We start from the raw sequence: 22,504 nt of genomic DNA, 5'->3' as shown, positions 1-22,504 counted from the left end.
CTGCTTCGTTTGCAAGTTGATGTTCTTGTTCTTCTCTTCCCTTGTGGGGAGGCGTGTGGACGGAGCGTCAGGAGAAAGGAGAGGAAATCGGATGACAGGAGAAAATGATGAGCAGCGTGGGATTGGTATTGAGGTTGGGAAGAAAGATGGGTATGAAATAGATGGAAGTTTCTCGATGCACAGAGAAAAAGTGCTGAATGGCCATTGAACCAAAGCAACCAAAAGTTACACACCGCTGCTCAGCCAACCCCCTCCTCAGATGCCCAAACTTCCCCCTGACCATAGCGTTCAGGGTCCAAGCTACTACCTACAGTATAGTAGATTCCGGTACCAGTAAACCCCTCCTCCTCGCACCACTGACAAGCACGGTGTACTGTGGTACCTACCAAAGACTCGTGTTGCCACAACACCGACTTTCCCACGCTCAACATTTCAGACGTCGTTCATCATTTTCCCCGCTGGGATAGCAGACACCCGTCGGTTTCCCCATACTCTTCAGACGACGGCTTAGGCAGGTTCCGCCGCGGCCGTCGATATCATCTTGGCGTATCGGTAGATGGCACTGTATGCCGTGGTGTAACAGCACCGGTGAGTGTCCGCGGAATCGGCACGAACACAAGTCTACAACAGTGGAAGTTTGTGGGGGACGGAGACGTGGTGATGTTGACGTGCAGAATGGCTGCCATATAGGAGAGTTGGTAGTGCGTGGCTGTGTGGGGAAGAATGCGGAGTCTGTGTTTGCTTCGGGCATGGGGTGGGAGACGGGGAAAATTTCCCCTTTGGAGACTGGGTATCTCAGACGAAAAGAGGCGCCCCGCTGCCGCATCGTCAACACAGTGGGTTACACGGTATCTCGGGACGAGTTGGAGTATTGCATTCTGCAAAACACAAGTGATGTAAGATTTTATGGGACGATGTTTTTTTTTTGCTTGCATACAAGATGATAGCTGGCGGGGCTGGATGCTGTTGGGAAGAGAATATCTCGGCTCCTACCCGGCTGGTTACCCGGTGCAAAACATGGAGGTGTTGCAAGAGGGCAAGAATTTCCGCAGGCATCACAAAGCACCATGTCATCAATCTTTGCTCAACACCACCATGGGAAAAAACATGCGTTGAGGAAAAGGGAAGTCGTGTTGAAGCACGCTACCCACAGCCTCTATAGGCTCGCGTTGTCATCCTCGACAGTCTCGAGCACTACCTTGATGACGAGTTTTCCGTCATCATCCTTGGTCCTCCCCGCCATGTCGAATGCCTCGACTGCTGACTCGAGCCCTCGATATCTGTGTGTTACCAGCGCCGGGAAGTTGGGATAGTCTGGCCCGGACTTTGACACGACCTCGATTCCAGTCGGGTATGTGTTGGCATATCTAAAGACGCCCTTGATGTCGACCTCGCGCAGCGCTGCAGCGGAAATAGGCAGAGTCTGGATTGGAGTGCCCATGCCGATCAAAAGGACTTGACCACCTGGACGTGTTGCCTACTCCTATCAGTAATGCACGTGGCAAGAATTCGGGTGCAAGTCGACAACTTACGTATATCGATGCTTGTACACATGAAGGCACACCTGTGCACTCAAACACAGCATCTACTTCGCCAATCTCACCACCGCCACTCTGCTTTGTTATCTTCCCAATGGCAGCAGCAGTTTCCTTTGCAATGTCTAGCTGCTCTTCCATCGTTGCTCCCCGCCTCATCGGCACCGTGAAATTCCGGTGGGCAAACTTGTTCTCCACCGCAAAGTTGACCCGCCCTTCGTCAATGTCGGCAATCACGACTGTTCCTGCGCCCAAAATCTTCGCCATCGCAGCTACTAGCAAGCCCACTGCGCCAGCGCCGAAGACGAGCACCGTCGAACCCGGTGCAAGCTGGGCTCGTTTCGAGGCCTGAATCGCTACACCCAGGGGCTCAAGAAGTGCGCCGAGATCAAGCGACATGTCCTCTGGAAGTCTTGCACTCGTCAGCACGCTGCACGCACCTATGCGTAGCGTTGGCATACTCACTTGTGACACCAAGCAGCAGGATGGTTGATCCGGTCCTGCAGCGTCCCCTGTGCATGTGGGAACGACTTTGCACTGCTCCTGAACCTCATGGCCTTGCAAATGTTATACCTTCCCTCCTTACACCTGTCGCATGCTTCGCAAGGTTGTCCAACTTCCAGTGCTACTTTGTCGCCCTCCTTGAACCCTTGCACCTCTGAACCTACGCCCACCACCACACCCGCAGATTCGTGGCCCAGCGACATGGGCTCTTGCACAATAATGTCGCCATTTCGGTAGTGTCGGTAGTAATGGAGATCTGAGCCACAGAGACCTGTACTACGGACGCTGACTTGGAGTTCTGTGGGACTGGGAGGGGAAAGAGAGCGCGTTTCCTTTAGGGGGGTTTGGTTAGCAGACTTGTTTTTCATGTTTGAGAAAGATGTTATTTGGGTGGCAGCTTACGATTCTCAGATCTTTTGCACCGTGGAGAACTGAAGCGCGGATCTTCATGGCATTCCCATCTTTTGTGTCTGTCGTCATCTTGGTGTGCAATCAATCTCAAGTGAAGATATCGTCAAGGCCAGAACGGTTGGCAGTTGTACAGAAGTAGCGAGCACGCAGGCTTGAACGTCAAAGTAAGATTGTATGTTGAAAGTACAAAGGAACAAATGCACGGTACCTCATGACGAAAGCCAACATCTCACGTCCAGTCGCCGGATTTTACCCAGACAATTCACTCCAGCAACGCCATGGAGAGAAATGCCTCCTTCGGCCTTTGACTTGGCCAGGCGGGGCATCAATTGCCGATGTCACGTGGTGGCGGTACCGGTAGCTTTCCGACGCTGTTCCGAAAGACTCCAGTGCCACGCAGATTTCGCGCTGCCATGCGCTGGGAACTCGATCCGCAAAGAGTTTTTTTTTCCTTCTCTCTTCTTTTCGATTGCGTTGACCAAACCTGGCTGTCTACGAATTCAGGCTGCTCTTTCAGCTCTTGGTGCCTTCAAACGCTCAACCCATCTTTGCTGGAACTCACGAATCTCCTCACGTCTAGCTCGTTTCCTCGTCGTTCACCACTTTCGTCTTTCATTCCGAAAACATCACCAAGGAACAGTGCCACCAACAGACATGACCGCCGTCCAAGAACTCTTCTCCCTCCAGGGCCAAACCGCCCTCGTAACCGGAGGAACACGAGGCATCGGTCAATCCATGGCCCTCGCCCTCGCCGAAGCAGGCGCAGACATCCTTCTCGTCCAAGTACACCACCCCCCTTCTCCTCCCACCCCTCCCCACTAACCCCCCCAACCCAGCGCGACACTTTCAACCAAACCACCAAACAAGCCATCGAAGCCCTAGGCCGCAAAGCCACAATCTACCCCGCCGACCTCTCCTCCCCTGCCTCCATCACCAACCTCGTCCCCGCCATCCTAGCAGACGGCCACAGAATCCACATCCTCCTCAACTGCGGCGGCATCCAAAAGCGACACCCAGCCCACCAATTCCCCGACGCCGACTGGGCCGCCGTCCTCCAAGTCAACCTCACCGCCGTCTTCCAACTCTGCCGCGATGTAGGCGCACATATGCTGTCCCAGCCCGCTGACCTGCCCCTCTCGCGTCGCGGCGCCATTATCAACGTTGCATCCCTGCTTACCTTTCAGGGCGGCATCACGGTGCCGGCGTATGCGGCGTCCAAGGGCGGTGTCGGACAGTTGACCAAGGCGCTGTCGAACGAGTGGGCGGCGCAGGGGGTCAGTGTGAATGCGATTGCGCCGGGCTATATTGCGACGGACATGAATGAGGCGCTGTTGAAGGACGAGAAGCGGGCGGAGAGTATTCTCGCGAGGATTCCGGCGGGTAGGTGGGGGAGGCCTGAGGATTTCAAGGGTGTGGTGGTTTGGTTGGCAAGTGCGGCGAGTGCCTATGTTAGTGGCGAGGTTGTTACTGTTGATGGGGGGTGGATGGGGAGGTAGGAAGATTGCTGGGGCTGGGGTAGGATGGCAGATGGCCTTCTTTTTTTGCATGAATACATGTCAGTCTTTTGCAGGTTGTTACTGTATACATGTCTTGCTCAGTGCGTGGCTAGCCAATGATCCTAGCATTGTTCATGTGGTGTATATACATATCACATAGTAGCAAGAACGTATTTGTGTCTTGGCCATGATGAATGCATTTATTGGGTATAGCTTTTCATCCACATCTCATCGTTCATCTCATAACTTGCACCAGCCATGCACTCAACCGCTCAGATCCATGCCCTCTGGCTTATCCGGGAATCCAGCGTTGACGCCAAATGGCGGGTACACATAACGCGTGACACCCTTGACCTTGTGGATGTTCTCCAACTTCTGCATGTCCTCGCCTTCAAGCGTAATCAGCTTGCGGTTCTCGTCAATGCGCGAGGGCGTGACAGATTTGGCTAGGACCGAGGACTTGCGGGCAACTGTATTTCATGTTAGTTTTTCTTCCGCCTTGGCTTTGGAATGGGTGGGGGTGCGGGGAACAGCGGACAGGGGGACAGGGGGGACAGTGTGTGTCAGAGGGGCAAGGAGGAAACTTACGGTGATAGCTCAACAGCACAACGGCCGGTCCAACATTGTGCTTCTTGGCCACCTCATTCACCACTTCGTCCTTGAACAGCGGGCTTCCTGTGCTGCCCAGCGGACTATAGGCAGTGATGTGGATGCCCTTTTCCTTGCAGAAGTCGACGACCTCCTGCTGGGGCAGCAGCGGGTGGTTTTCAATCTGGTTGACGGCGGGCACGATGGTGGCTTTTGCGAGGAGCTTCTCCATGTACTTTACAGAGTAGTTGGCTACGCCAATGGCTTTTACCTTGTCCGGGTGCGATTTAATGAGCGACTCAAGATTCTTCCAGGTGTCGATGTGGGTGATGGATGTGTCGATGTCACGGGAGCCGTCTTCGTGCTTGGGGAAGAGGGGGTGGTTTCCTGGTGTGTTTTGTTAGCATTGCCAGATTGATTTTTTTTCTGATTTCTGCCTGGTTGGGTCGGAAATGGAGAGGATGTTGGCGACTTACCCTTGGGGTTCATGGGGACGGGCCAGTGCATCAGGTACAAGTCCACATAAGGGGTCTTGAGTAGTTCCAGGCTCTTCAGCAGACCCTCCTCGGCACGAGTGTGGAAGGTGCACCACAGCTTGCTGGTGATGAAGAGATCCTCGCGCTTGACGATACCCCTGGAGATGACATCTTGCAGGGCCTCGCCGACCTCGTCCTCGTTTTGGTAGCAGTAGGCGCAGTCAATGTGTCTGTAGCCAGCCTCGATGGCGTGGACAACGGCCTTTTTCACCTCACCAGGCGCAGACTGCCATGTTCCCAGGCCAAGAGCGGGGATAGAGGCGCCAGTGTTGAGGGGGAGTGCAGTGTTCATGTTTGGGCTGGGGATGGAGGACGGGTAGTATCAGGGGGGTCTTTCTTTTTTTTTTCTTGAGGAGCAGATTTGCAAGGGCGGGATTGTGTATATATAAGGCCAGCGGGGTATGATGTTGTGACAAGCCCAGTCCAGTCCACTTTGGCCGTTGCTTGGGAGGACTCCCATTTCCGTTTCCTTGACCAATTGGCACCCCACCCCTCACCCCCACCATACACCATACCGGCTAGCAGTCGACGGCTTCGGCCATTGTGATTGACTCTCTTTCTTTCTTCCGCTGGTTAATGGCTAATGGCTGCCCCGCCAAAGGGTTGCCCCGCCGGCATAGCTTCAGACCGACGACAGGTCGAAGTGCTCGGATGATTGTTGATGCGTGACAAGGGGCCACTGTGAGCCTGCCAAAGTTTTCTCGTCGGGCAAGGAGAGACCGAGCAGCACGTGACTTGAGTTTGTATCACGTGAATGATGTGAGTCACGTGCTGTCGAGGGGGGCGTACTACGAGGAGGGTGAAAGGGGGAGAACGGACCCTTTCTGCGTTTCTGCTCGTCGTCTGCAAAATCCATCATTCTATATGCAGGCTTCTTGCATGATCATCGGCTGTTCGTCTCCACTGCCTCCACTGCCTCCACTGCCTCCACTGCCTCCACTGCCTCCATCGCATCTCGGCTTCTCTCTCGTCATGGCTGCCAGTCCCTGCGGCTGTTGCTGCTGGTACCTAGGAGCGGCGAGAATTACTCTCCTCGGGCGACGGGCGGGAGTCTTTGCCAATCCCGGATGCCTTTAGTCTGCATGCGGACCCTTCTTTCCCGTCAACCGGTGTCAGAACTAAGCGTCCTCACAACCAACCACCATCTCGACTATCCCGACGATGCCACCCTAGACCCATCGGCCCTGTCTTTCTAGAACGCCAGATCTGTCTAGATCTGCTTTCAAGACTCCACATGCGATGTGCTGGTTGTTGTGGCACGGCGCGAATTACCTCAACACCGCCTTGATGGTGACTTTCCAAGCCTATAATTGCGGAGTATCCCCGTTGACGTGGAGCTAGTATGTCGTGATGTGAGAACTCTGTCACTGTTGACAGGCTGGGTCTACTTCGGGTGCGACCATGTTTGCTGCCGTCGGCACTGTCTGGGGGATGGCCGTTGAAAGATAAGTACGCCTCTGTCTTCGCACAAGAAGCTTCGTCCTTCAACTCAATTTGATCTCCCTTCCACTATATAAAGAGTTCATCTCTTCTTTTCAAGTTCTCCATTGCAGTACACCCAGCCACAGAGACACCCGATATCATATCAATTTCACATCCTTCATATCCCACAATGGCTCCTGGCGCTATCATCGAGCAGCCCTACGTGGCCGAGCCATTTCACTCCCGTGATGGCCTCGCTCTTGAAGCCACATCCGACATGATTGACGACGTCAACGTTCTCAAGGCCACTCTCAAGTCCAAGAACGCAGCCGCCACCAAGAAGGAAAAGGACATTTATGAGCAATCAGAATTCGACGCCGAAAAGGACAAGACACAGTTCCGACAGTACGAGGACGCTTGCGACCGCGTCAAGAACTTCTACCGTGAGCAACATGAGAAGCAAACGGTAGCCTACAACCTCAAGGCCCGCAACGCCTTCTACGCAAAGACCCGTGCCGAGATGACCATCTGGGAGGCCATGGAGAAGCTCAACACACTCATCGACGAGTCTGACCCCGACACATCCCTCTCTCAAATCGAGCACCTTCTCCAGTCTGCAGAGGCCATCCGCCGCGACGGCAAGCCACGCTGGTTCCAGCTCGTCGGCCTGGTTCACGACCTTGGCAAGCTTCTCTTCTTCTTCGACGCCGAAGGCCAATGGGACGTTGTCGGCGACACATTCCCCGTTGGCTGCGCCTTCAGTGACAAGATCATCTATCCTGACACCTTCAAGAACAACCCAGACTACCAAAACGAAATTTACAGCACCGAGTATGGCATCTACACACCAGGCTGCGGTTTGGACAACGTCATGCTGAGCTGGGGTCACGACGAGTACCTCTACCACATTCTCAAGGACCAGAGCACCATTCCTGAAGAGGGACTCGCGATGATCAGATACCACTCATTCTACCCATGGCACAGGGGCGAGGCGTACGGCTGGATGATGAATGAGAAGGACAAGAGAATGTTGGAGGCCGTCCGGGCATTCAACCCGTACGATCTCTACAGCAAGAGTGATGAGGTACCCAGGGTCGAAGACCTCAAGGTATGTTTGTTCACTACCCTGTTTACATGTTTAAACAGAATGAACTAACAACACACAGGAGTACTACATGGACATTATTGATGAGTTTATCGGCAAGGACAAGAAGCTGAAATGGTAGACGCTGCGCCGGTCCTGAAGAAAAAGTAACGAATTTCCTTTGTTCTGTTCATTACATGTTATGCATAACACGGAGTGCCAAAAAGGCCCGTGAGTTTTGTTTGATGCCAAGATTATGATCCTTCTGTGCGTAATGAACACGCACACGCCGTCGCATTTGTACTGTTTGGTTGTACGTATCATGCATTGAATGACATCGTCTCATTACACCGCAATGTCAAACCAGCACAAACGTCTGTGCCTCTTCTACGCGCCAACCTTCCACTGCCTCCCCCAGCATAACACCCTCCACATAGCAGTCACCTACCACCTTGTACTCCCCCAATTCCTCATCCGCACACTCTAAAACGATTGGCACACTGCACCCATGCAAAACCACAATCAATGAACCAACCTTTGTCCCAAACGCAGGCGCAAGCCCGAGTCTACCCTCTTCACCAGCCTTCCCCCCCTTCGTCCGCATGAACCTCCTCCCCCTTCCCACTGACAAGCAAAGCCCGAGTGCCTGGTCGCAATCAACCAAATCATTATATTCTTTCCACGGAAAAGTCGTCTCCGTGTCCTCGACCCACTCCGCCCCATTCGCAGCCACCACACTCAGAAAACGTAACATATCCCTGCGCGTCCAGTGATCCAGCCCCTTGAGCGCTTTCTGAATTTTGGCCACCAGATCATCCAGATACGCATGATCCGCCTCTACCATCTCGCTCTTGAAATCCCAATACCGATTGAACACCGCGTCGCCGGCGATGCGATCAACAGTATCGATGACCCTGCCTCGAACCACCAAACGGTCCGTCACCGCAACACTACCTTTATACGCCCCCGAACCATCCGGAAGCTGAAAAACATGTCTTCTTCCCCCGCACGCATCCCACTGGACTTTATACCCCAACGTGCGCACCCCGCCTACCGCCAGCCGAAACGGTGCTTGCAATGGCCACATACTCCACGACGGAACCCATGACGGAAACCCCCTGAGCTCCTGCGGTGTCGCCGTCAAAACCTCATCCAGATTCGCACTCCACATGGACAGGAAATCCAAACTACCGTACCCCTCCGCCAACGACGCCGCAAACCTCGTGAAATTACTGCGCACCGAGGCCTCGAAATCCGGCTCAAAGGCATTGTGCGAAGCCCCCAATAATCCCAGACACGCATACAACGCATCGCAGAGAAACTGCGTATCAAACCTCCCCGCCACCTCATGCATGATTCTCAAAAACCGCAGCGGCTGGTGCTCGCCAAAGGGCCGCAGTCGCATATTCATCAGCAGATGTGAGCGTCGGACTGTTTCTGCCTGGCCCGCCGCCACAGGCACAGCGTGCATATCGAAGAGATCCTGGGCGCTAAACGTCGTCTGGCCTGCTATCACGAGGATCTCGCGCGCCAGTAGGAATTCCTGTACGATCCAGCCGCGCGTGAACCACGGCCTTGCCCAGAATCGCAGGATCGAGGGTGCAAATTTGCCATCTGTGGGTGCGGTGCGCGAAAACGTGCTGCGCACTAGAACGTACCTGCGATCTGGATTGTACGTCTGCGAGCCCGGGATGATGCGTTCGCGGTCCGGGTAGGTGGAGATCCAGGAGGCGAGGCCGTCGAGGTATTCGCGGCAGTTGGAGCTGTGGGTGTCTGCGGGGCCGGTCCAGACGAGGACGCGGGTGGCGAGGGTGTAGATTTTTGACATTTGCGAGACTTGGACGGAGCGTTCGGTGAGTGCGGTGGGGGAGGTGCCTTGGTTGATGCATAGTTGGTCGATCCAGAGGAGGTTGGTGGTGGAGTGGGTTAGGAGGCAGGAGAGTGCTTCGGTGAGGTTTTTGGTTAGGCCGATGGTTGGAGTGGGAGGAGGGTTTGGTTCGGAGTCTGGTTCTGGTTCTTCGGACATGTCAATGGGTAGACCGGAGATACGGAGAGGGGCGCCCCATTGGTAGGATATTGCTTCATATTCTAGGGCTGGTTCATGGGGCTGTGGTGGTAAGTATCTGGGAATGAGGCGGTAGATTGGGACTCGAGTGCCGGAGTTGGGCTCTATTCTCCATGATATTTGGAGGAGACGGATTTGGCCTTTTTCAAGCGGCTGGTATTGGTATGTTGTTGGTACTTCACGTGGATCCATGGTTATCAGGACTGGTAAGAGGTTGGTCGGTAGAGCTGAAAGCGGGGTCCGAAGTAAGTCTTGTAGTCTACACTACTCATGGTACTCACCATGAGAAAGTATGTTTGTATTTGCTTTTGTTCAGCCGCGCCCGCAGCTTGTAAATAGCAGCCACAGCTGAATGTTATGGGTTGCCTTACGCTATCAGTACTTGTTGTCGCTAGTCGACATTGCTACTGGGCTAAAAAAAAGACATGGTCCTGGGAAATCAATAACTATTTTAAGCGTGAATTTCAACCAGTACCGGTAGGATTTATATGTACACCATAGCTTGTCTCGAGATTCGCCAATCATTCCCCAAAGAATTAGCTCAAGTGGTGCAGTACATTTGTAGGGAGGTTACAATGTATATTTATATGAACACGACAGAGCGGCACTCACAAATTTCATCAAGAGAAAAATCAGTCATTTCCCCAATTTTTAATCTTGAGAACCGATAAGGCTCAAGCAAGCAGACCAGTAGACACAAGTCAGAGTGTGAGTGTTGAGCTCGACTTCTACGCGAAATGAGACTGGTGGCCGACGAGCGATGAGTGGCTGCGACAGGAGAATTGTGTTCCACGATTGCTGTTCCGCAGTTGGCACTGCATAGAGGGTACTCCATCAGGGTGTTGTCGAGGATAGAGCCAAGCGTCCAGTAAAATAGGGTATGGAGAGTCGAGAAGACAACGGATCGTCATTCAAAAGCGTGTGATTTTCCGATGTGTTTGTCGCACTGCCATGACTTGTACCGGTACGCGTACTGTGGTACCGGTATGCTTATCGAGCAATGATATGCCATGGTATGGTTCCGTCGACAAACTACCACCACCCATGCAGGCCATGGTGAATGGATGAGTAAAGCAACGGCCACTCACTTCCGACCCTTTCTGACTAACGAACCACGGCTCGGGAATTCAAAATTCCTCAAGTCGCTCCGCTTGGCAAGGGCTTACAAATGTGGCGAGGCCGGCCCAGCCACGCTACCGTAGCAGATCGCTGATTCGCCATTTTTGTACACGGTATTCGGTGCCTCACAGGAAGTACACAGTCTCCTACTCTAGCAGACGGTTGCTAAATTGTTATCGCCTAGACCTTTGTCGTGCCATACTTGATGGAATCATGCTCAGGAATGGGCCAAGCTCTTCTAGGCGAGTGGAGATCAGCCGAAATGCAGGCCCGACATGCAGCCTTGGACGAGAGCTTGACCATCTCTTGTTTCAATGGATTCGACTGTCGTGGAACTTGCCCTGCACTGATGACATGATGCTGGGAATATAATAAATCTATTGTATTATACCATTCAAAGAAACTTGGGGGATGATACTAATACCTGTTGCTCAACTTGATCAAGCTTAAAAAACACACTGGATGTTATCGAGGTACCGGTACGGTTAATCTTGACTGCAAGTAGTCAAGCGCTTTGCCGTATTTCGGAGTCTTGCATAATTTGACTACCTATGGTACATGACAGAACACACCTCCGAAACCCATCTGCTTGCCCCAAATCGAGCTTGTTGTGGTATCAGTAAGCGGCCGCTCTTGTCCATAACAACTGTGTATGCTAGGCATTTCTCCAGTCCAGTGCGTAGTAGGTACCTACCAACGGATACTGACATCGACGCACATCGTCTAGCACCACCGTCGCTGTGTTCAAATGAAGAACCCCAACCGAAATCCCAAGTATCTCGCATGATTTGACAATTTTTTTCATAAACTGTATACAGTGCATACTATATATTGTAGTTGGTGAACATGTCGGTTCTTGTACACGGTACTTGCTACTGGTCGTATCATACCGAATCCTACCGGATTAGTACTGTAAGCGAACTTCGTAGGTACCCAATAGCTCGGCTTTTCCTCGATATAATACGGGAGCTAGCACGCATACGAGGCTGACAATATAGCCGTAGTAGGTAGTTTATAGCGGTAGATCCACACCAGGAACCACCATCTGGCCATCATAGCGCCACGCCATCGCCGCCCAAAGCTTTACCCTTTTCACCACACAATCTCCAACTCGCTCGCTCCAATGCGCTCCTTCCGAGGCGGCTGATTTTGTTTACGGATTTATTGTAAACTGCACTGCCACTAAGGAATTGCGCGTGAAACAAACCGGGTCACGGATCGAATCATTGTCCCGGTGCGCACCAGGTACACAGCAACTACAGCGATGCGAAGGAAGAAACACTTGTGCTTCGGATCAATCTCCAAAGTTGGAAATCATCTTTATAGAATTGCTGACATGCAGAGGCTTTGAATTTGGCCGAACAAGCGGTGTCACGAACACATGGTGTGCTTGGGGACCTTTAGGTATATATACCCTGTAGGGCAATCACAAAAGTTGATCACCACGCCAATTCTCAACTTCATCTCCGACCACCATTTAAAAGTCTTGCAGCCCAATCAACCAGAATGAAGTTCACCGTAACAGCAACAGCCCTCTTTGCCAGCCTCGCCGCCGCCGCTGCCGCTCCCCAAAAATGCCACAACGTCTACATCGTCGGTGCCCGCGAGACTCTTGCTCTCCAGGAAAATGGCTTCGGAACCGCAGCTGGTCTGGTGGAGGACGTTAAAAAGGCTTACCCAGGAACTCGTGCTGATGCCATAAAATACCCAGCTTGTGCCGGTCAGGCCAGCTGCGGCGGCATCGACTTGCCAAATTCCCTTAAACAAGGTACTAAGGCTGTCGTCACGGCAGTGAACGAATACAACAAAAAGTGCCCTCAAGCAAAGATCGTACTCATCGGTTACTCTCAGGTATGAACAACGCTTAGCAAGTGACAATATCAAAGACTAACGTGACTTAGGGTGGTCAACTCATGGAGAACGCCCTCTGCGGCAGTGCTGACCCTAATGAGGAAACCATCAACCCCAAAGCCCTGCCTGCCGTCAAGGCCGCCATCCTCTTGGGTCCGATATCTTTCCGCAGCGATCTTACCTACAGCCGTGGAACATGCCGAAAAGGTGGCGTAAGTCACAATCAGTCTCAGAATACGTCCCAGATTGCGAAGGCTAATGATTCAATTCTTAGATTACTGCACGTCCCGCTGGATATACCTGCTCCCCAGGAAAACCCGGAATCATCCGGTCTTACTGCGACGCCACCGACCAATTTTGCTGCAGCGGTAAAAATCTTCCAATTCACTCTACCTACGTGACGACGTACGGCGATGACGCTTTGAAATTCATCAAGCAGGCTGTCGACCGCAAAAATTGATGAAATGCTGTTCACGATGGAGTGTAGAATACAGGCCTTGTATTAAATCCTGTAATGAAGCCCTTAGAATGGTTGTAAAACTGAACTAGATACAAAGTCTATACGCTCGCAAATCTCTCTGCCTGAAGCTGTTCACGTGATTTATGATGACCGGCATGTGTACTCGCTATCCTACATGCTAATTCCATCATAAATCTTTCAATGAGAGCCTGCAAAAAAAAGATAAAGGGGTGCAATAAACAATGGTCATAACGTCCGCATTATTCATCAAAATCCCAAGCTTCCCCCCCTTCACCACGCCAAAAGATCCATACTCAAACGCCCTAGCAATGCCTATATCACACCATCACATCCGCATGCCCAACGCAAGCCCCATCTACAATTTCGACTTGGGCCACTGATCCAGCAGATCCGCCATCTCGAACCGCGGCCAATCCGGGTTCAAACTGGGCGCCGGCCGTTCACGATCCCAAGCCCATTTCTCCTTCAACTCCGGCGTAAGATCGTCTTCCAGCATCTTGACTACATACTTGCCGAGCACGGGGAAGAATTTATAGCCGTGGAAGGAACCACAAGTTGCGACGTAAAGGCCCTTTGCGCCGGCGTGAGGGGATATGATGAAATCCGATGATGTTGTGAATGCGTCCCTTTTGGTAATTCTTAGCATGCAGTTGAGAGATGATGGGGAAGTAGTTGTGAGATGGTCCTACCAGCAAATACGGTGCTTTTCCATCTTCCAATTAGCGCCCTTCTTCCCGTAGAACACATCGTTGGCGTGGCCAATGTCTAGTTTCAATGGGCCAGGAACGTCCCATTGATTATAGTCTTTCCCAGATGGAGGGGCCGAGACAAAGCGGCCAGGTAGTACTTCGTGTGTGTTTTTGAAGATCTTCTCGCCCCACCATTTGAGTTCGCGGTCCTTGGTAGGCGGTAAGCTACCTATAAAGGGCCCGTATGCAGCCGTGTAGCCTTGAACACCAACAGGCATGTCCTTGAAGCGTTCAAAAGACTTCTCGTCGAGTGTTGTCATGCCGGTGGTAATTCCTCCTGCTACTATCCTGCCACCAGCACGGAGATTGTCATTCCCGCTTGCCTTTGCGGCTTGTTCGAGCAGTTTTGCCGTGTAGGCCCCCGTTGAGAGGATAACATTTGTTGCTGTAATGGTGTTGCCTTGCTCGGTCTTGACACCTGTGCAGGTTCCGTTGTTGTCGAATGTTAGGCTTTCAACCTTTTGTGTCACATACTTTACTCCCTTATCTATTGACCATTTGGTGATAGCCCGCAAGGAATCGCCGGCGTTCGCCCAACCACTCGACTGGTTGACAAGTACACTCTTTGCGCCATCGTAATTGGCATCTTCAAAGAGTCCCCCAAACATCTTTTTTGCCTCCTCAACTGTGACAGATCGCAGATCTGCCTTGCGGCCCAATTTCTTGTAGTTGTTAATCACCTCCTGTGCATAGTCTGAGCGGCAGACCCAGAAGATACCAGTCTCGTGGAAGTAGGGTTGCCAAAGAGGATCCTCCTTGAATATGTCCTGGGCTTCGAGGGCCAGTTGGCAGTAGATAATATCATCGTAATCTGCACGAACAACTTTGTTCCAATCCCAAGATGCTGCTACGCGGTTGTCCGCGTCCCAAGCATCCTGATCGACAATAGTGATTTGTCGATCTGGATACTTCTTGATTAGATGATATGCAGTCGATACGCCAAAGACGCCTGCACCAACGATGAGATATGAAGGTCTGCCTGCCGACATTCTGTGCAATAGCCAGATCCAAATTCAAGGCTTTTCGTCGCGCGTCGTAGAGAGGTGGAAATGAGTGGTCGTTACGGCAATGGAGTGCCCCCAAACCACTGCTCACCGTATTTATATCTTCGGATATTCGCGTCCATGGCTCCACATCCCAAAGCGGCTAACACGAATACCGGTCGTGGGCCGCTCTCGGCGATGATCGGAGTGGTTGTCGTGGTGGTGCAACCAAACGCGGGGCATTTCGTGGAGGTTGTTGCCTCATTGAGCAAAGCTTTGCGACGGCCGATTGCTCGACATTTCACAACGCCCTCTATCCATTTGGTTCACCGGCTGGCATGGCTTTAAGTGGACATGAAGGACTCCATTCGGCTGCGTATCCCGTGATGCGGACAAGTTTCAGTTGGTCTAATCTTCACCGACGGTTCCCAGATGTCAGGTCGCCGCATCTAAACGAGCTATCACCGCTAGCCCGATTAGGCCATTCAGCGCGATGAAGGGTACCAAAGTGACCTCGATACTGCTCTTTTGCTCTAGACAGATGCCGATTTTAGGATTTAATTGTTGCTATACTCTCTCACGACTAGTGCAGAGACGCCCTGTTTGTAGACAGCAAAAAACTAACCAGAGCATTCAACCACGGCAATATCCTCCGCCTGTGTGATGATGTACAAAACTTGAAAGGAAAAACCCCAATGTACAAGACTAAATCCGAAGAAGCCTTTGCCTTAGCGTACTTTGTAGCATGCTAGCTCTGACAAGTCCTGCAATAATACCAGATCATTGGTGTTCCTTTATGCGACTCTTCTGCCCTGAAAGAAGCACTGGTTGAAAAGAAAGTTACATGGGATTGAAACAACAAGGGAACAGCAAATAGCTGGAACCCGGGAGGCAGGCCATCCATAACAATGCGGTCCGACCCGCAGAATCAACGCAATGCTATGACCTGGGCGAGCAAGCTATTTGATTCCATGCACTCAGCCCTTGACCTGTCAACCGTCGTTTGTCCACCAATACCCAGGACGGCTGATCATATCTGCAGATTTCCTGTACGAAAATGCATAAGTCTAACGCAAAGATAGCTAGACAGGATCTAAAGTCGGTCACATGGTACCTGACAACCTAAACACATGGCTTGCAGAGAGGCCTCTCTCATCATTGCATGATTCCTCGAGCTGCAACCTGGTTCTCAGAGCATTCACGATACTGATATAGCTTGTTGGAAACAGCGTCGGTCATGTTAGAATCAAATCACTCCAACCAAGCCAGCTACATCTCATCCGTCGAACCATTAGCATCTGCAATTTCCGCGTCTTGGCTGCTTTGATCTGCGAATACTGATACTGTCCCGAGACTGGTGCGGGCGGGTAGTAAAATGGGCGTCTATCCTTTAAGTCTTTATACATACCCAGCATCCGGTTCAGATCTTTTGGGAGATGTCCTTTTTCAAGCAATTCTCTTTACTGCTCAGAATTGCATCACCCTTCTGATTAAGTGGAGTGAGGAGTAGATTAGTGTACTCGTACACGATGTCTGAGTCATCGCTCGAGCGTATAGCAGACGCCTAGATGGCTGCAATGCTCTGGCAGACGTCTTTCCAAGGATATGCGATAGTCGTCTTTGGTTGGCCAGATGTCGTAATTTTCAGCTTGGCTAGGTTCTTGTTCCCCATTCGAGTGAGTTGGCAGGCAAGCTCGCCCTTCTTGAATATGGAGTTCCATCTGAAGCTTCCACTCTCGATGCGAAAGCTGTAGCCTTCGCGTCGAAACACAAGTGCAGAGAGCTTCATACCTCCACCGTGTTGTCTAGTCTGGCCTTTATCCCTCGCTTTGGTCGTTTCGCCCATCGCCAGATGGTGGTAATGAAGAGTGGCATCGAAGTTGGCCATCTTCAGACCACCATCACAGTAACCTGTCTTGTCGTACTTGAACTCAATGAAGCCGAGAAGATCCGTCGTTTTGGGAGCGTGAACCTCGACAGAATATGTCTTTTCACCTTATTTTCAAGATAGCTTCGTTTAACTTGTGAGAGATCGAGGCTGAATGATCGAAGGATACCGTCGCGCCTGTGGAGGAATTAATTTCGACAATAGACCCGGTGTCATGTTACTATACCAATTCTGATAGATTTCGCGGAAGCTGAATCGCAGCCCCAAGAGGGCACATATGGGGTTGTCAGATTGAGGTATTTGACACTTCGACTTGGAATGTATTTCAGGTCAGTGAAGAGACCTAGATGTACCTCCACGTCGAATGAATCATAGCTGTAGTCGGTATATTCGTCTATCATAGGCTCCGTTCGATTTGGAGCGCCTGTAGAATGTCTTTGTCCCAAAGAGGGTATTACAACCTGCCTTGCTTGAACGGGAAGTGGTCACGGCCACGGCCAACGATGTACTGAAAAGCGCACAGCTGGCTTTGCCTCCAAATGAGTAAAGTCCTCGACATTTATAGAAGTATAATGATCAAAAAAGTACAAAAGCCACTAAGAGACTTAAGTGTGAGCGGGGTGAGGCTACTGGTATTGTACGGTTGCTAGGCAGGAACTAGCTCGTTTTGACGCGACACGTACCGGTAATCACGTGTTCATGTTTCAGCATACACTGGGGCGCTTCTAAGATTGATCCTACACCTCCAGTGCTACAATATCAAGCGAAGGCCTACTCTTGTTGTCTAATCGAACTCTTTCGTACGTTTTTGCCTCTTCAAGTGTAGCAATGGGTTGTGATATGAGCTGACTAGCATACATTGCCTACTATTTTCTGTAATCCTGCGAATGTTCAAGGTGAAGTTTTGATTGAATGAATATTCTATCAGAAACATTCGAGCTATATAGACCATCTATGCCAGCAACTGTATGACCGGTATATAGTACGTCTCATCGCTGCTTCCTCATGCATCGTAATGACCCGTACCTGCCGATGGCCGCTTCGACTAATATTTCTCTCTCTACATTCATGGCATCATCAGCCTTAAACGACCGTAACTGTGCCGTTCGCCCTTAGGTCGCTAGAACTAGCACCGGCATGGACAACAAACTCCCCCTTCTCAACCACATACTTCATCTTTCTATCCCACAAGCCCCATTGTGCTACATCGAGCTCCACGCTCACATCCACCGTTTCACCCGCCTTTACCATGACCTTCTTGAAGCCTTTGAGCTCCTTGTTCGGTACAACTATACTGGCAATCACGTCCTGCACATAAAATTGTACAACTTCTTTGCCATCCATGCCCGACTCGTTGGTAATGCTCACACTGGCAGTGATCTTCTCATCGGCAGTAACTTCGGTCTTCGAGAGGGTAACATTGGAGTAAGTGAAGTTCGCATAGGAGAGACCGTAGCCAAACTCATAAAGTGGCTGAGGCGTATGAAGAACATATTGATGGCCGAACTGTAGAGTGCCATTGGGAAGAATGGCACCCGGACTGGTGTATCGGCCAGAGTTCAGGTAGTCATAGTACACCGGTAGCGTACCAACATCGTGTGGGAATGAGACCGAGAGCTTGCCAGAGGGATTCACATTGCCGTAGAGAACATCGGCCAAGGCGTTGCCGCCTTGCTCGCCAGGGTAGAACTGCTGGACAAGTGCAGCCGCGTTCTCCGAGATCCAAGGTTCGGTGATGGGCTTTCCGGAGGAATATACGACGACTGTGGGTTTCCCGGTGTCGATAATCGCTTGCACAAGGGGACCCATAGCACCAACCAGGTTCAGGGAAGCAACATCGACGTGCTCGCCTGTTGTTGCATTCAGACCTTGCCAGAGCTCGTTCTGGTCGCGCGACCAAGTACCGACAATTACAACGGCAACGTCTGCGCCCTCGGCAGCGGAAATGGCAGCCCCAAAGCCAGACTGATCGTTCGACCAGCGTTCGCATCCTTGCGCATACGTTACTGTCCCACTTGTCGCATTCTGGAGACCCTGGAGAGGTGTGACATTCGTAGGGTTGTACTGGGAGCGATAAACAACATAATCGCCGAGATTAGTAATGTTCGCCATTGGTCCAATAACGGCGATGTTGGCGGACTTTGACAATGGTAAAATGGCGTTCTTGTTCTCGAGCAGAACAATCGATTCAGCCTCCAACTCTCGTGCTAGAGCGACATTCTCGGGGGTATGTATAATGGAAGACGTTGCATTCTCCGAGATACCTAGGTACGGGTTCTCGAAAAGACCCATCTCGAATTTTGCTCTCAGTTGTCTTGAGACAGCTCTGTCTACGACTTCAATGTCGAGCTTACCTTCCTCGACTAACTTGGGAATCATTTCGAAGTTATAGGATCCTCCTCCCATCTCAACGTCATTACCGTTTGGCAAAGCCATGAGAGTCACCGCTTCTTTGTCAATCGGCTTGTCGGCAGTCTTGCATTGACAAAGCTTGAACGTGCAGCAGAGACGATCTGTAGCTCCAGCATCTGATGTCACCCAGTACTTGTAGCCCCATTCTTCGCGGAGAATAGTCTCTTGAATATGGCCATCCGCGATAGAAGGTATTCCATCATAGGAGTGGTAAGCGCCCATGACGTTCCATGCACCGGCATCGATGATTGAGCGCTTGAAGGGGGGTAGCCAGGTTGTGCGCATTTCACGTTCCCCACCATGGACAGGTCCGGTATTCAGTCCTTGTTCAGGCATACTGAAGCCAGCAAAGTGCTTCACTGTCGCGCTTACGTTGAGACTCTGAACTGCTTTGACGTATTGGTAACCCAGTTCTCCTGCTAGGAAGGGATCCTCGCCATATGTTTCCTCAACTCTACCAAAGCGTAACTCACGGGCAAGATCCACTACAGGTGCAAATAATTGGTTAATCCCCAGGGCTTGCGACTCTTTCGCAATAGCGACAGCCATGTCGTAGATAAGTTCCGGGTTCCAAGAGCAGGCCATTGCGATTGGGCTGTTGAATATCGTAGCATTGCCAACAAGCAAACCGTGAATGCCCTCGGTCTGTGTCAGAGCTGGGATGCCTAGTGTTGTGTTGTGCATGATGTATTCCTGGGCCGTTTTTATCCCAGCACTGATCCATTCTGGTGGCATGGCATGACCAACGTAGAATTGACCTGCACGGACCCTGAAATTCCATTCTAACCCAGTGCTGTTGAATGCATTCGTAGTGGAGTTAATCCAGTTGATGAGATCGCCTTGAATAAGTTGAGATGTCTTCTCCTCGATCGTCATGCGTGACAGGAGATCGGAGACGCGGTCATCAACGGAGGCGGAGGCATCTTTGTAGGTTGCATTCGCCGCTTGCCTCTTGCGGATTAGGTCATACGCGGTGCTGGTTGAAAACAAAGAGCTTCCTAGCAAAAGCGCTGTCCCGAGCGAAAACTGTCGCATCTTTAGGTGGCTGTCAAAGTTGATGGTAGTTGGCTGCTGACCGAAGACTACCTATCATTGGGACTTCTCATAGCTCTTATAGGTAACTATTTCCCCTTGGAGCACGATCATCCTTGCCTGACCAAGATGAAATCGGAGACCGCGGACAATTGCTCACCGAGTATGCAGGCAGTTAATCTAGAAACCCGATGTAGTGGCAGCAAATAATGCAGCATTGTTCTTGACGTTGACAAGGGCCGATCACTGTTCGCCACTTTAGGACCAGCATCCCGGTCGGTCAGATCATGCGCAATAGACAGCTGTTTCATCGACGTTATCCCTAATCCTTTGGCATCTGAAAACCGTTAAATCTAGTAATCGACAATGTCAAAATTGTATCGAAGCGTCGCGATAAGGCGTCGAAAATATGGTTGAGAGATGAAGTTCACGCAAAGACCGTGATGTTTGATTGACGGAAGAAAGTGGATGCGCTAAGTCAAACAAGTAGTTGGTCCCTTCCCCGCGATCCTGCATATCACCCCAAATCTTTCTTCGTTATGGGAACAGTGCTTGTAAACAAATTTGTCGCTTGGGCTAATTCACAGGCTACTACGGAGACTAGGGACATGCTCCGACGTTGGGGCTCGAGTCGTTTAACTAGGTATAGCATCCGCTCACGTCAATGTCTTGACCTGCACGACCAAGAGGACAAGAGGTAATCAGAGCAAAGTAGCAATTTCCATTATCCATGTCTGATAAAATTGTACGGTGCAGACTTGGGCAATGCAGTACATGGGTATGAATCATCACTCTCATATCATCACTCCTATGAAGGGCGAACAGCATTTTCCACTTTTTTGAGCATTTCTTGTAAGCAGAGATAGCCTTTGGAGGCCAAGAGACAATGCTCATGAGAAACTGGAATATCTTTTGTAGCTACACTTTAACGCCAAACACTCTCTTGCTTGCACTGTTCACCTTGATTATTAAATATTTTTAGAAATTAGTGACATGAATCATAAAGTTCGTCTAACCATCGGGTGATCTATAATGTTAAGAGAAGAGGAACAAGGAACGAAAGCCACCAAACCTTCTCCTTGCCTCTGGTCATTCCTCCAGATGCACCCGCTGCGCTGGGTGCTAGCGGTATACCTGTACCTTGCGTTCCAGCTGACGAGCGCGTTGATGAGGGGAGGCCGGATATACTGGCAGAAGTGCCTGTAGCAGTAATGCTGGAGACTGCTGATGCAGATGATGATGGTGTCGGTGATATTGAGGCGCGAGATGCAGAGAGATGGTCGGAATATGGGGATGGAGTGGAGAAAAGGCCTTTTGTTGAAGAGTCCTGTGTTGATGTTGACACGATTGAGAACGTGGTTTGGATAGAGGAAGACCGTGAAGCTGGTGTTGCAATAGCCGAACTCACGGGCGTGGAGAGGTTGGAGACAATAGTTGGTAGTGGTGCGGATGTCGCAGAGCTGGACAAGATGGTCCGACTACTCGAGGAAGTGACCGAGAAAGTGACGGTGACGAGAGTCGGAAGATGCAAGAATGTGGTGTCTTTGGACACTGATGAAGGGGCAGCGAAGTGAGAAGATCCGGTCTGGCTGCTTACTGAGCTTTCTTGCCCTGGCGCAGTAGGCGACACAGTAGAGCTGAATATGGTTGGCACATTGATGCTGGTGGGAATAGCTTGAGATCCAGAAGCCGATGCACTGGGCTTAGGTAGTGGTACTGGAACCACCTGCGTTGAGGTGTTGAGACTTCCGGCTCCCGAGGACACGGCGGAAAAACCTAGAGTGGTAGAGATGGTTGTTGGGTACACAGTAGGTATTGAGGTTGGATAGGGAGGATACACGACATATCCGGATGTTCCAAGAATCGGTACTAACGGTGTCCTAGAAGCTGAGTTTGATGGTGATGAATAGTTACCCGCCGGCAGTGAAGCGCTTGGGAGTGGCGAGTAGATGAAGGTTGGGATTAGAAGTGACTGTGAACCCGTCGTTGGTATGTGATGAGAAGTTGGGGAATTGAAAGCTGGTGATGTAGTAGTAGTCGCATATCTATCGGACGACCATCGTGTTGATTCCTGATGGCCCGTCGATGTGGAGAGTGATGTATTATGCTCTGAACTTGGTGTAGTGGTCTTGAGTCCGCCCTCGCATGGCTCTTCTCTCCAAGGCGGCGAGGTTGGCAGTGGCACACTTGAGAGCCCGTACGCATTTTCTCTCAGTGACTCTGTCGATGGACCTTCCCACCAATATGGATGTGGGATTTCATTGACATGCCTGGGTGCGACACGACCCAACACTTCTGTTGAGAGTGTAGCCAACACCAAGATAGTCCTCCTCATGACGACCAAATGT

General features: G+C 51.2%; 11 protein-coding genes across 11 annotated transcripts; 3 read left to right on the top strand and 8 right to left on the bottom strand.

Annotated features, from left to right (window-relative positions):
• Positions 1–1,156: 1,156 nt before the first annotated feature.
• IAQ61_009216 (uncharacterized protein) lies at positions 1,157–2,519 on the bottom strand (the record flags this gene model as incomplete). The annotated part of the gene is made up of 4 exons (XM_066098301.1): positions 1,157–1,477; positions 1,533–1,947; positions 2,001–2,371; positions 2,442–2,519. 4 exons carry the CDS (start codon positions 2,517–2,519, stop codon positions 1,157–1,159), a joined length of 1,185 nt encoding a protein of 394 aa, XP_065951940.1.
• A 585-nt stretch (positions 2,520–3,104) lies between these two features.
• IAQ61_009215 (uncharacterized protein) lies at positions 3,105–3,946 on the top strand (the record flags this gene model as incomplete). Its single annotated transcript, XM_003836843.2, has 2 exons — positions 3,105–3,233; positions 3,287–3,946. 2 exons carry the CDS (start codon positions 3,105–3,107, stop codon positions 3,944–3,946), a joined length of 789 nt encoding a protein of 262 aa, XP_003836891.2.
• Positions 3,947–4,210: 264 nt separating this feature from the next.
• IAQ61_009214 (uncharacterized protein) lies at positions 4,211–5,718 on the bottom strand (the record flags this gene model as incomplete). The annotated part of the gene is made up of 3 exons (XM_003836842.2): positions 5,011–5,718; positions 4,535–4,921; positions 4,211–4,416 (listed from the first exon to the last, which is right to left on the bottom strand). The coding sequence occupies exons 1-3, from the start codon at positions 5,360–5,362 to the stop codon at positions 4,211–4,213; spliced, it is 945 nt and encodes a 314-aa protein (XP_003836890.1). The 5' UTR covers positions 5,363–5,718.
• A 964-nt stretch (positions 5,719–6,682) lies between these two features.
• IAQ61_009213 (uncharacterized protein) lies at positions 6,683–7,718 on the top strand (the record flags this gene model as incomplete). Its single annotated transcript, XM_003836840.1, has 2 exons — positions 6,683–7,600; positions 7,659–7,718. The coding sequence occupies 2 exons, from the start codon at positions 6,683–6,685 to the stop codon at positions 7,716–7,718; spliced, it is 978 nt and encodes a 325-aa protein (XP_003836888.1).
• A 216-nt stretch (positions 7,719–7,934) lies between these two features.
• IAQ61_009212 (uncharacterized protein) lies at positions 7,935–9,833 on the bottom strand (the record flags this gene model as incomplete). Its single annotated transcript, XM_003836839.2, has 1 exon — positions 7,935–9,833. The coding sequence occupies one exon, from the start codon at positions 9,831–9,833 to the stop codon at positions 7,935–7,937; it is 1,899 nt and encodes a 632-aa protein (XP_003836887.2).
• Positions 9,834–10,940: 1,107 nt separating this feature from the next.
• IAQ61_009211 (uncharacterized protein) lies at positions 10,941–11,545 on the bottom strand (the record flags this gene model as incomplete). The annotated part of the gene is made up of 2 exons (XM_066098300.1): positions 10,941–11,163; positions 11,310–11,545. The coding sequence occupies 2 exons, from the start codon at positions 11,543–11,545 to the stop codon at positions 10,941–10,943; spliced, it is 459 nt and encodes a 152-aa protein (XP_065951939.1).
• A 721-nt stretch (positions 11,546–12,266) lies between these two features.
• Positions 12,267–13,071, top strand: IAQ61_009210 (uncharacterized protein; the record flags this gene model as incomplete). The annotated part of the gene is made up of 3 exons (XM_003836837.1): positions 12,267–12,611; positions 12,662–12,823; positions 12,886–13,071. 3 exons carry the CDS (start codon positions 12,267–12,269, stop codon positions 13,069–13,071), a joined length of 693 nt encoding a protein of 230 aa, XP_003836885.1.
• Positions 13,072–13,447: 376 nt separating this feature from the next.
• On the bottom strand, positions 13,448–14,830 carry IAQ61_009209 (uncharacterized protein; the record flags this gene model as incomplete). The annotated part of the gene is made up of 2 exons (XM_003836836.1): positions 13,448–13,718; positions 13,782–14,830. The coding sequence occupies 2 exons, from the start codon at positions 14,828–14,830 to the stop codon at positions 13,448–13,450; spliced, it is 1,320 nt and encodes a 439-aa protein (XP_003836884.1).
• Positions 14,831–16,388: 1,558 nt separating this feature from the next.
• Positions 16,389–17,113, bottom strand: IAQ61_009208 (uncharacterized protein; the record flags this gene model as incomplete). Its single annotated transcript, XM_066098299.1, has 4 exons — positions 16,389–16,819; positions 16,882–16,889; positions 16,939–17,024; positions 17,066–17,113. The coding sequence occupies 4 exons, from the start codon at positions 17,111–17,113 to the stop codon at positions 16,389–16,391; spliced, it is 573 nt and encodes a 190-aa protein (XP_065951938.1).
• Positions 17,114–17,795: 682 nt separating this feature from the next.
• Positions 17,796–20,159, bottom strand: IAQ61_009207 (uncharacterized protein; the record flags this gene model as incomplete). Its single annotated transcript, XM_003836834.2, has 1 exon — positions 17,796–20,159. One exon carries the CDS (start codon positions 20,157–20,159, stop codon positions 17,796–17,798), a length of 2,364 nt encoding a protein of 787 aa, XP_003836882.2.
• A 1,024-nt stretch (positions 20,160–21,183) lies between these two features.
• IAQ61_009206 (uncharacterized protein) lies at positions 21,184–22,491 on the bottom strand (the record flags this gene model as incomplete). Its single annotated transcript, XM_003836833.1, has 1 exon — positions 21,184–22,491. The coding sequence occupies one exon, from the start codon at positions 22,489–22,491 to the stop codon at positions 21,184–21,186; it is 1,308 nt and encodes a 435-aa protein (XP_003836881.1).
• Between the last annotated feature and the right edge of the window lie 13 nt (positions 22,492–22,504).

This window comes from Plenodomus lingam, assembly GCF_022343315.1.
Source record: "Plenodomus lingam strain CAN1 chromosome Unknown contig_5, whole genome shotgun sequence".
Lineage (NCBI taxonomy): Eukaryota > Fungi > Ascomycota > Dothideomycetes > Pleosporales > Leptosphaeriaceae > Plenodomus > Plenodomus lingam.
Note: the sequence above shows the minus strand (reverse complement) of the source record. Positions and strands in the feature narration are given on the sequence as shown.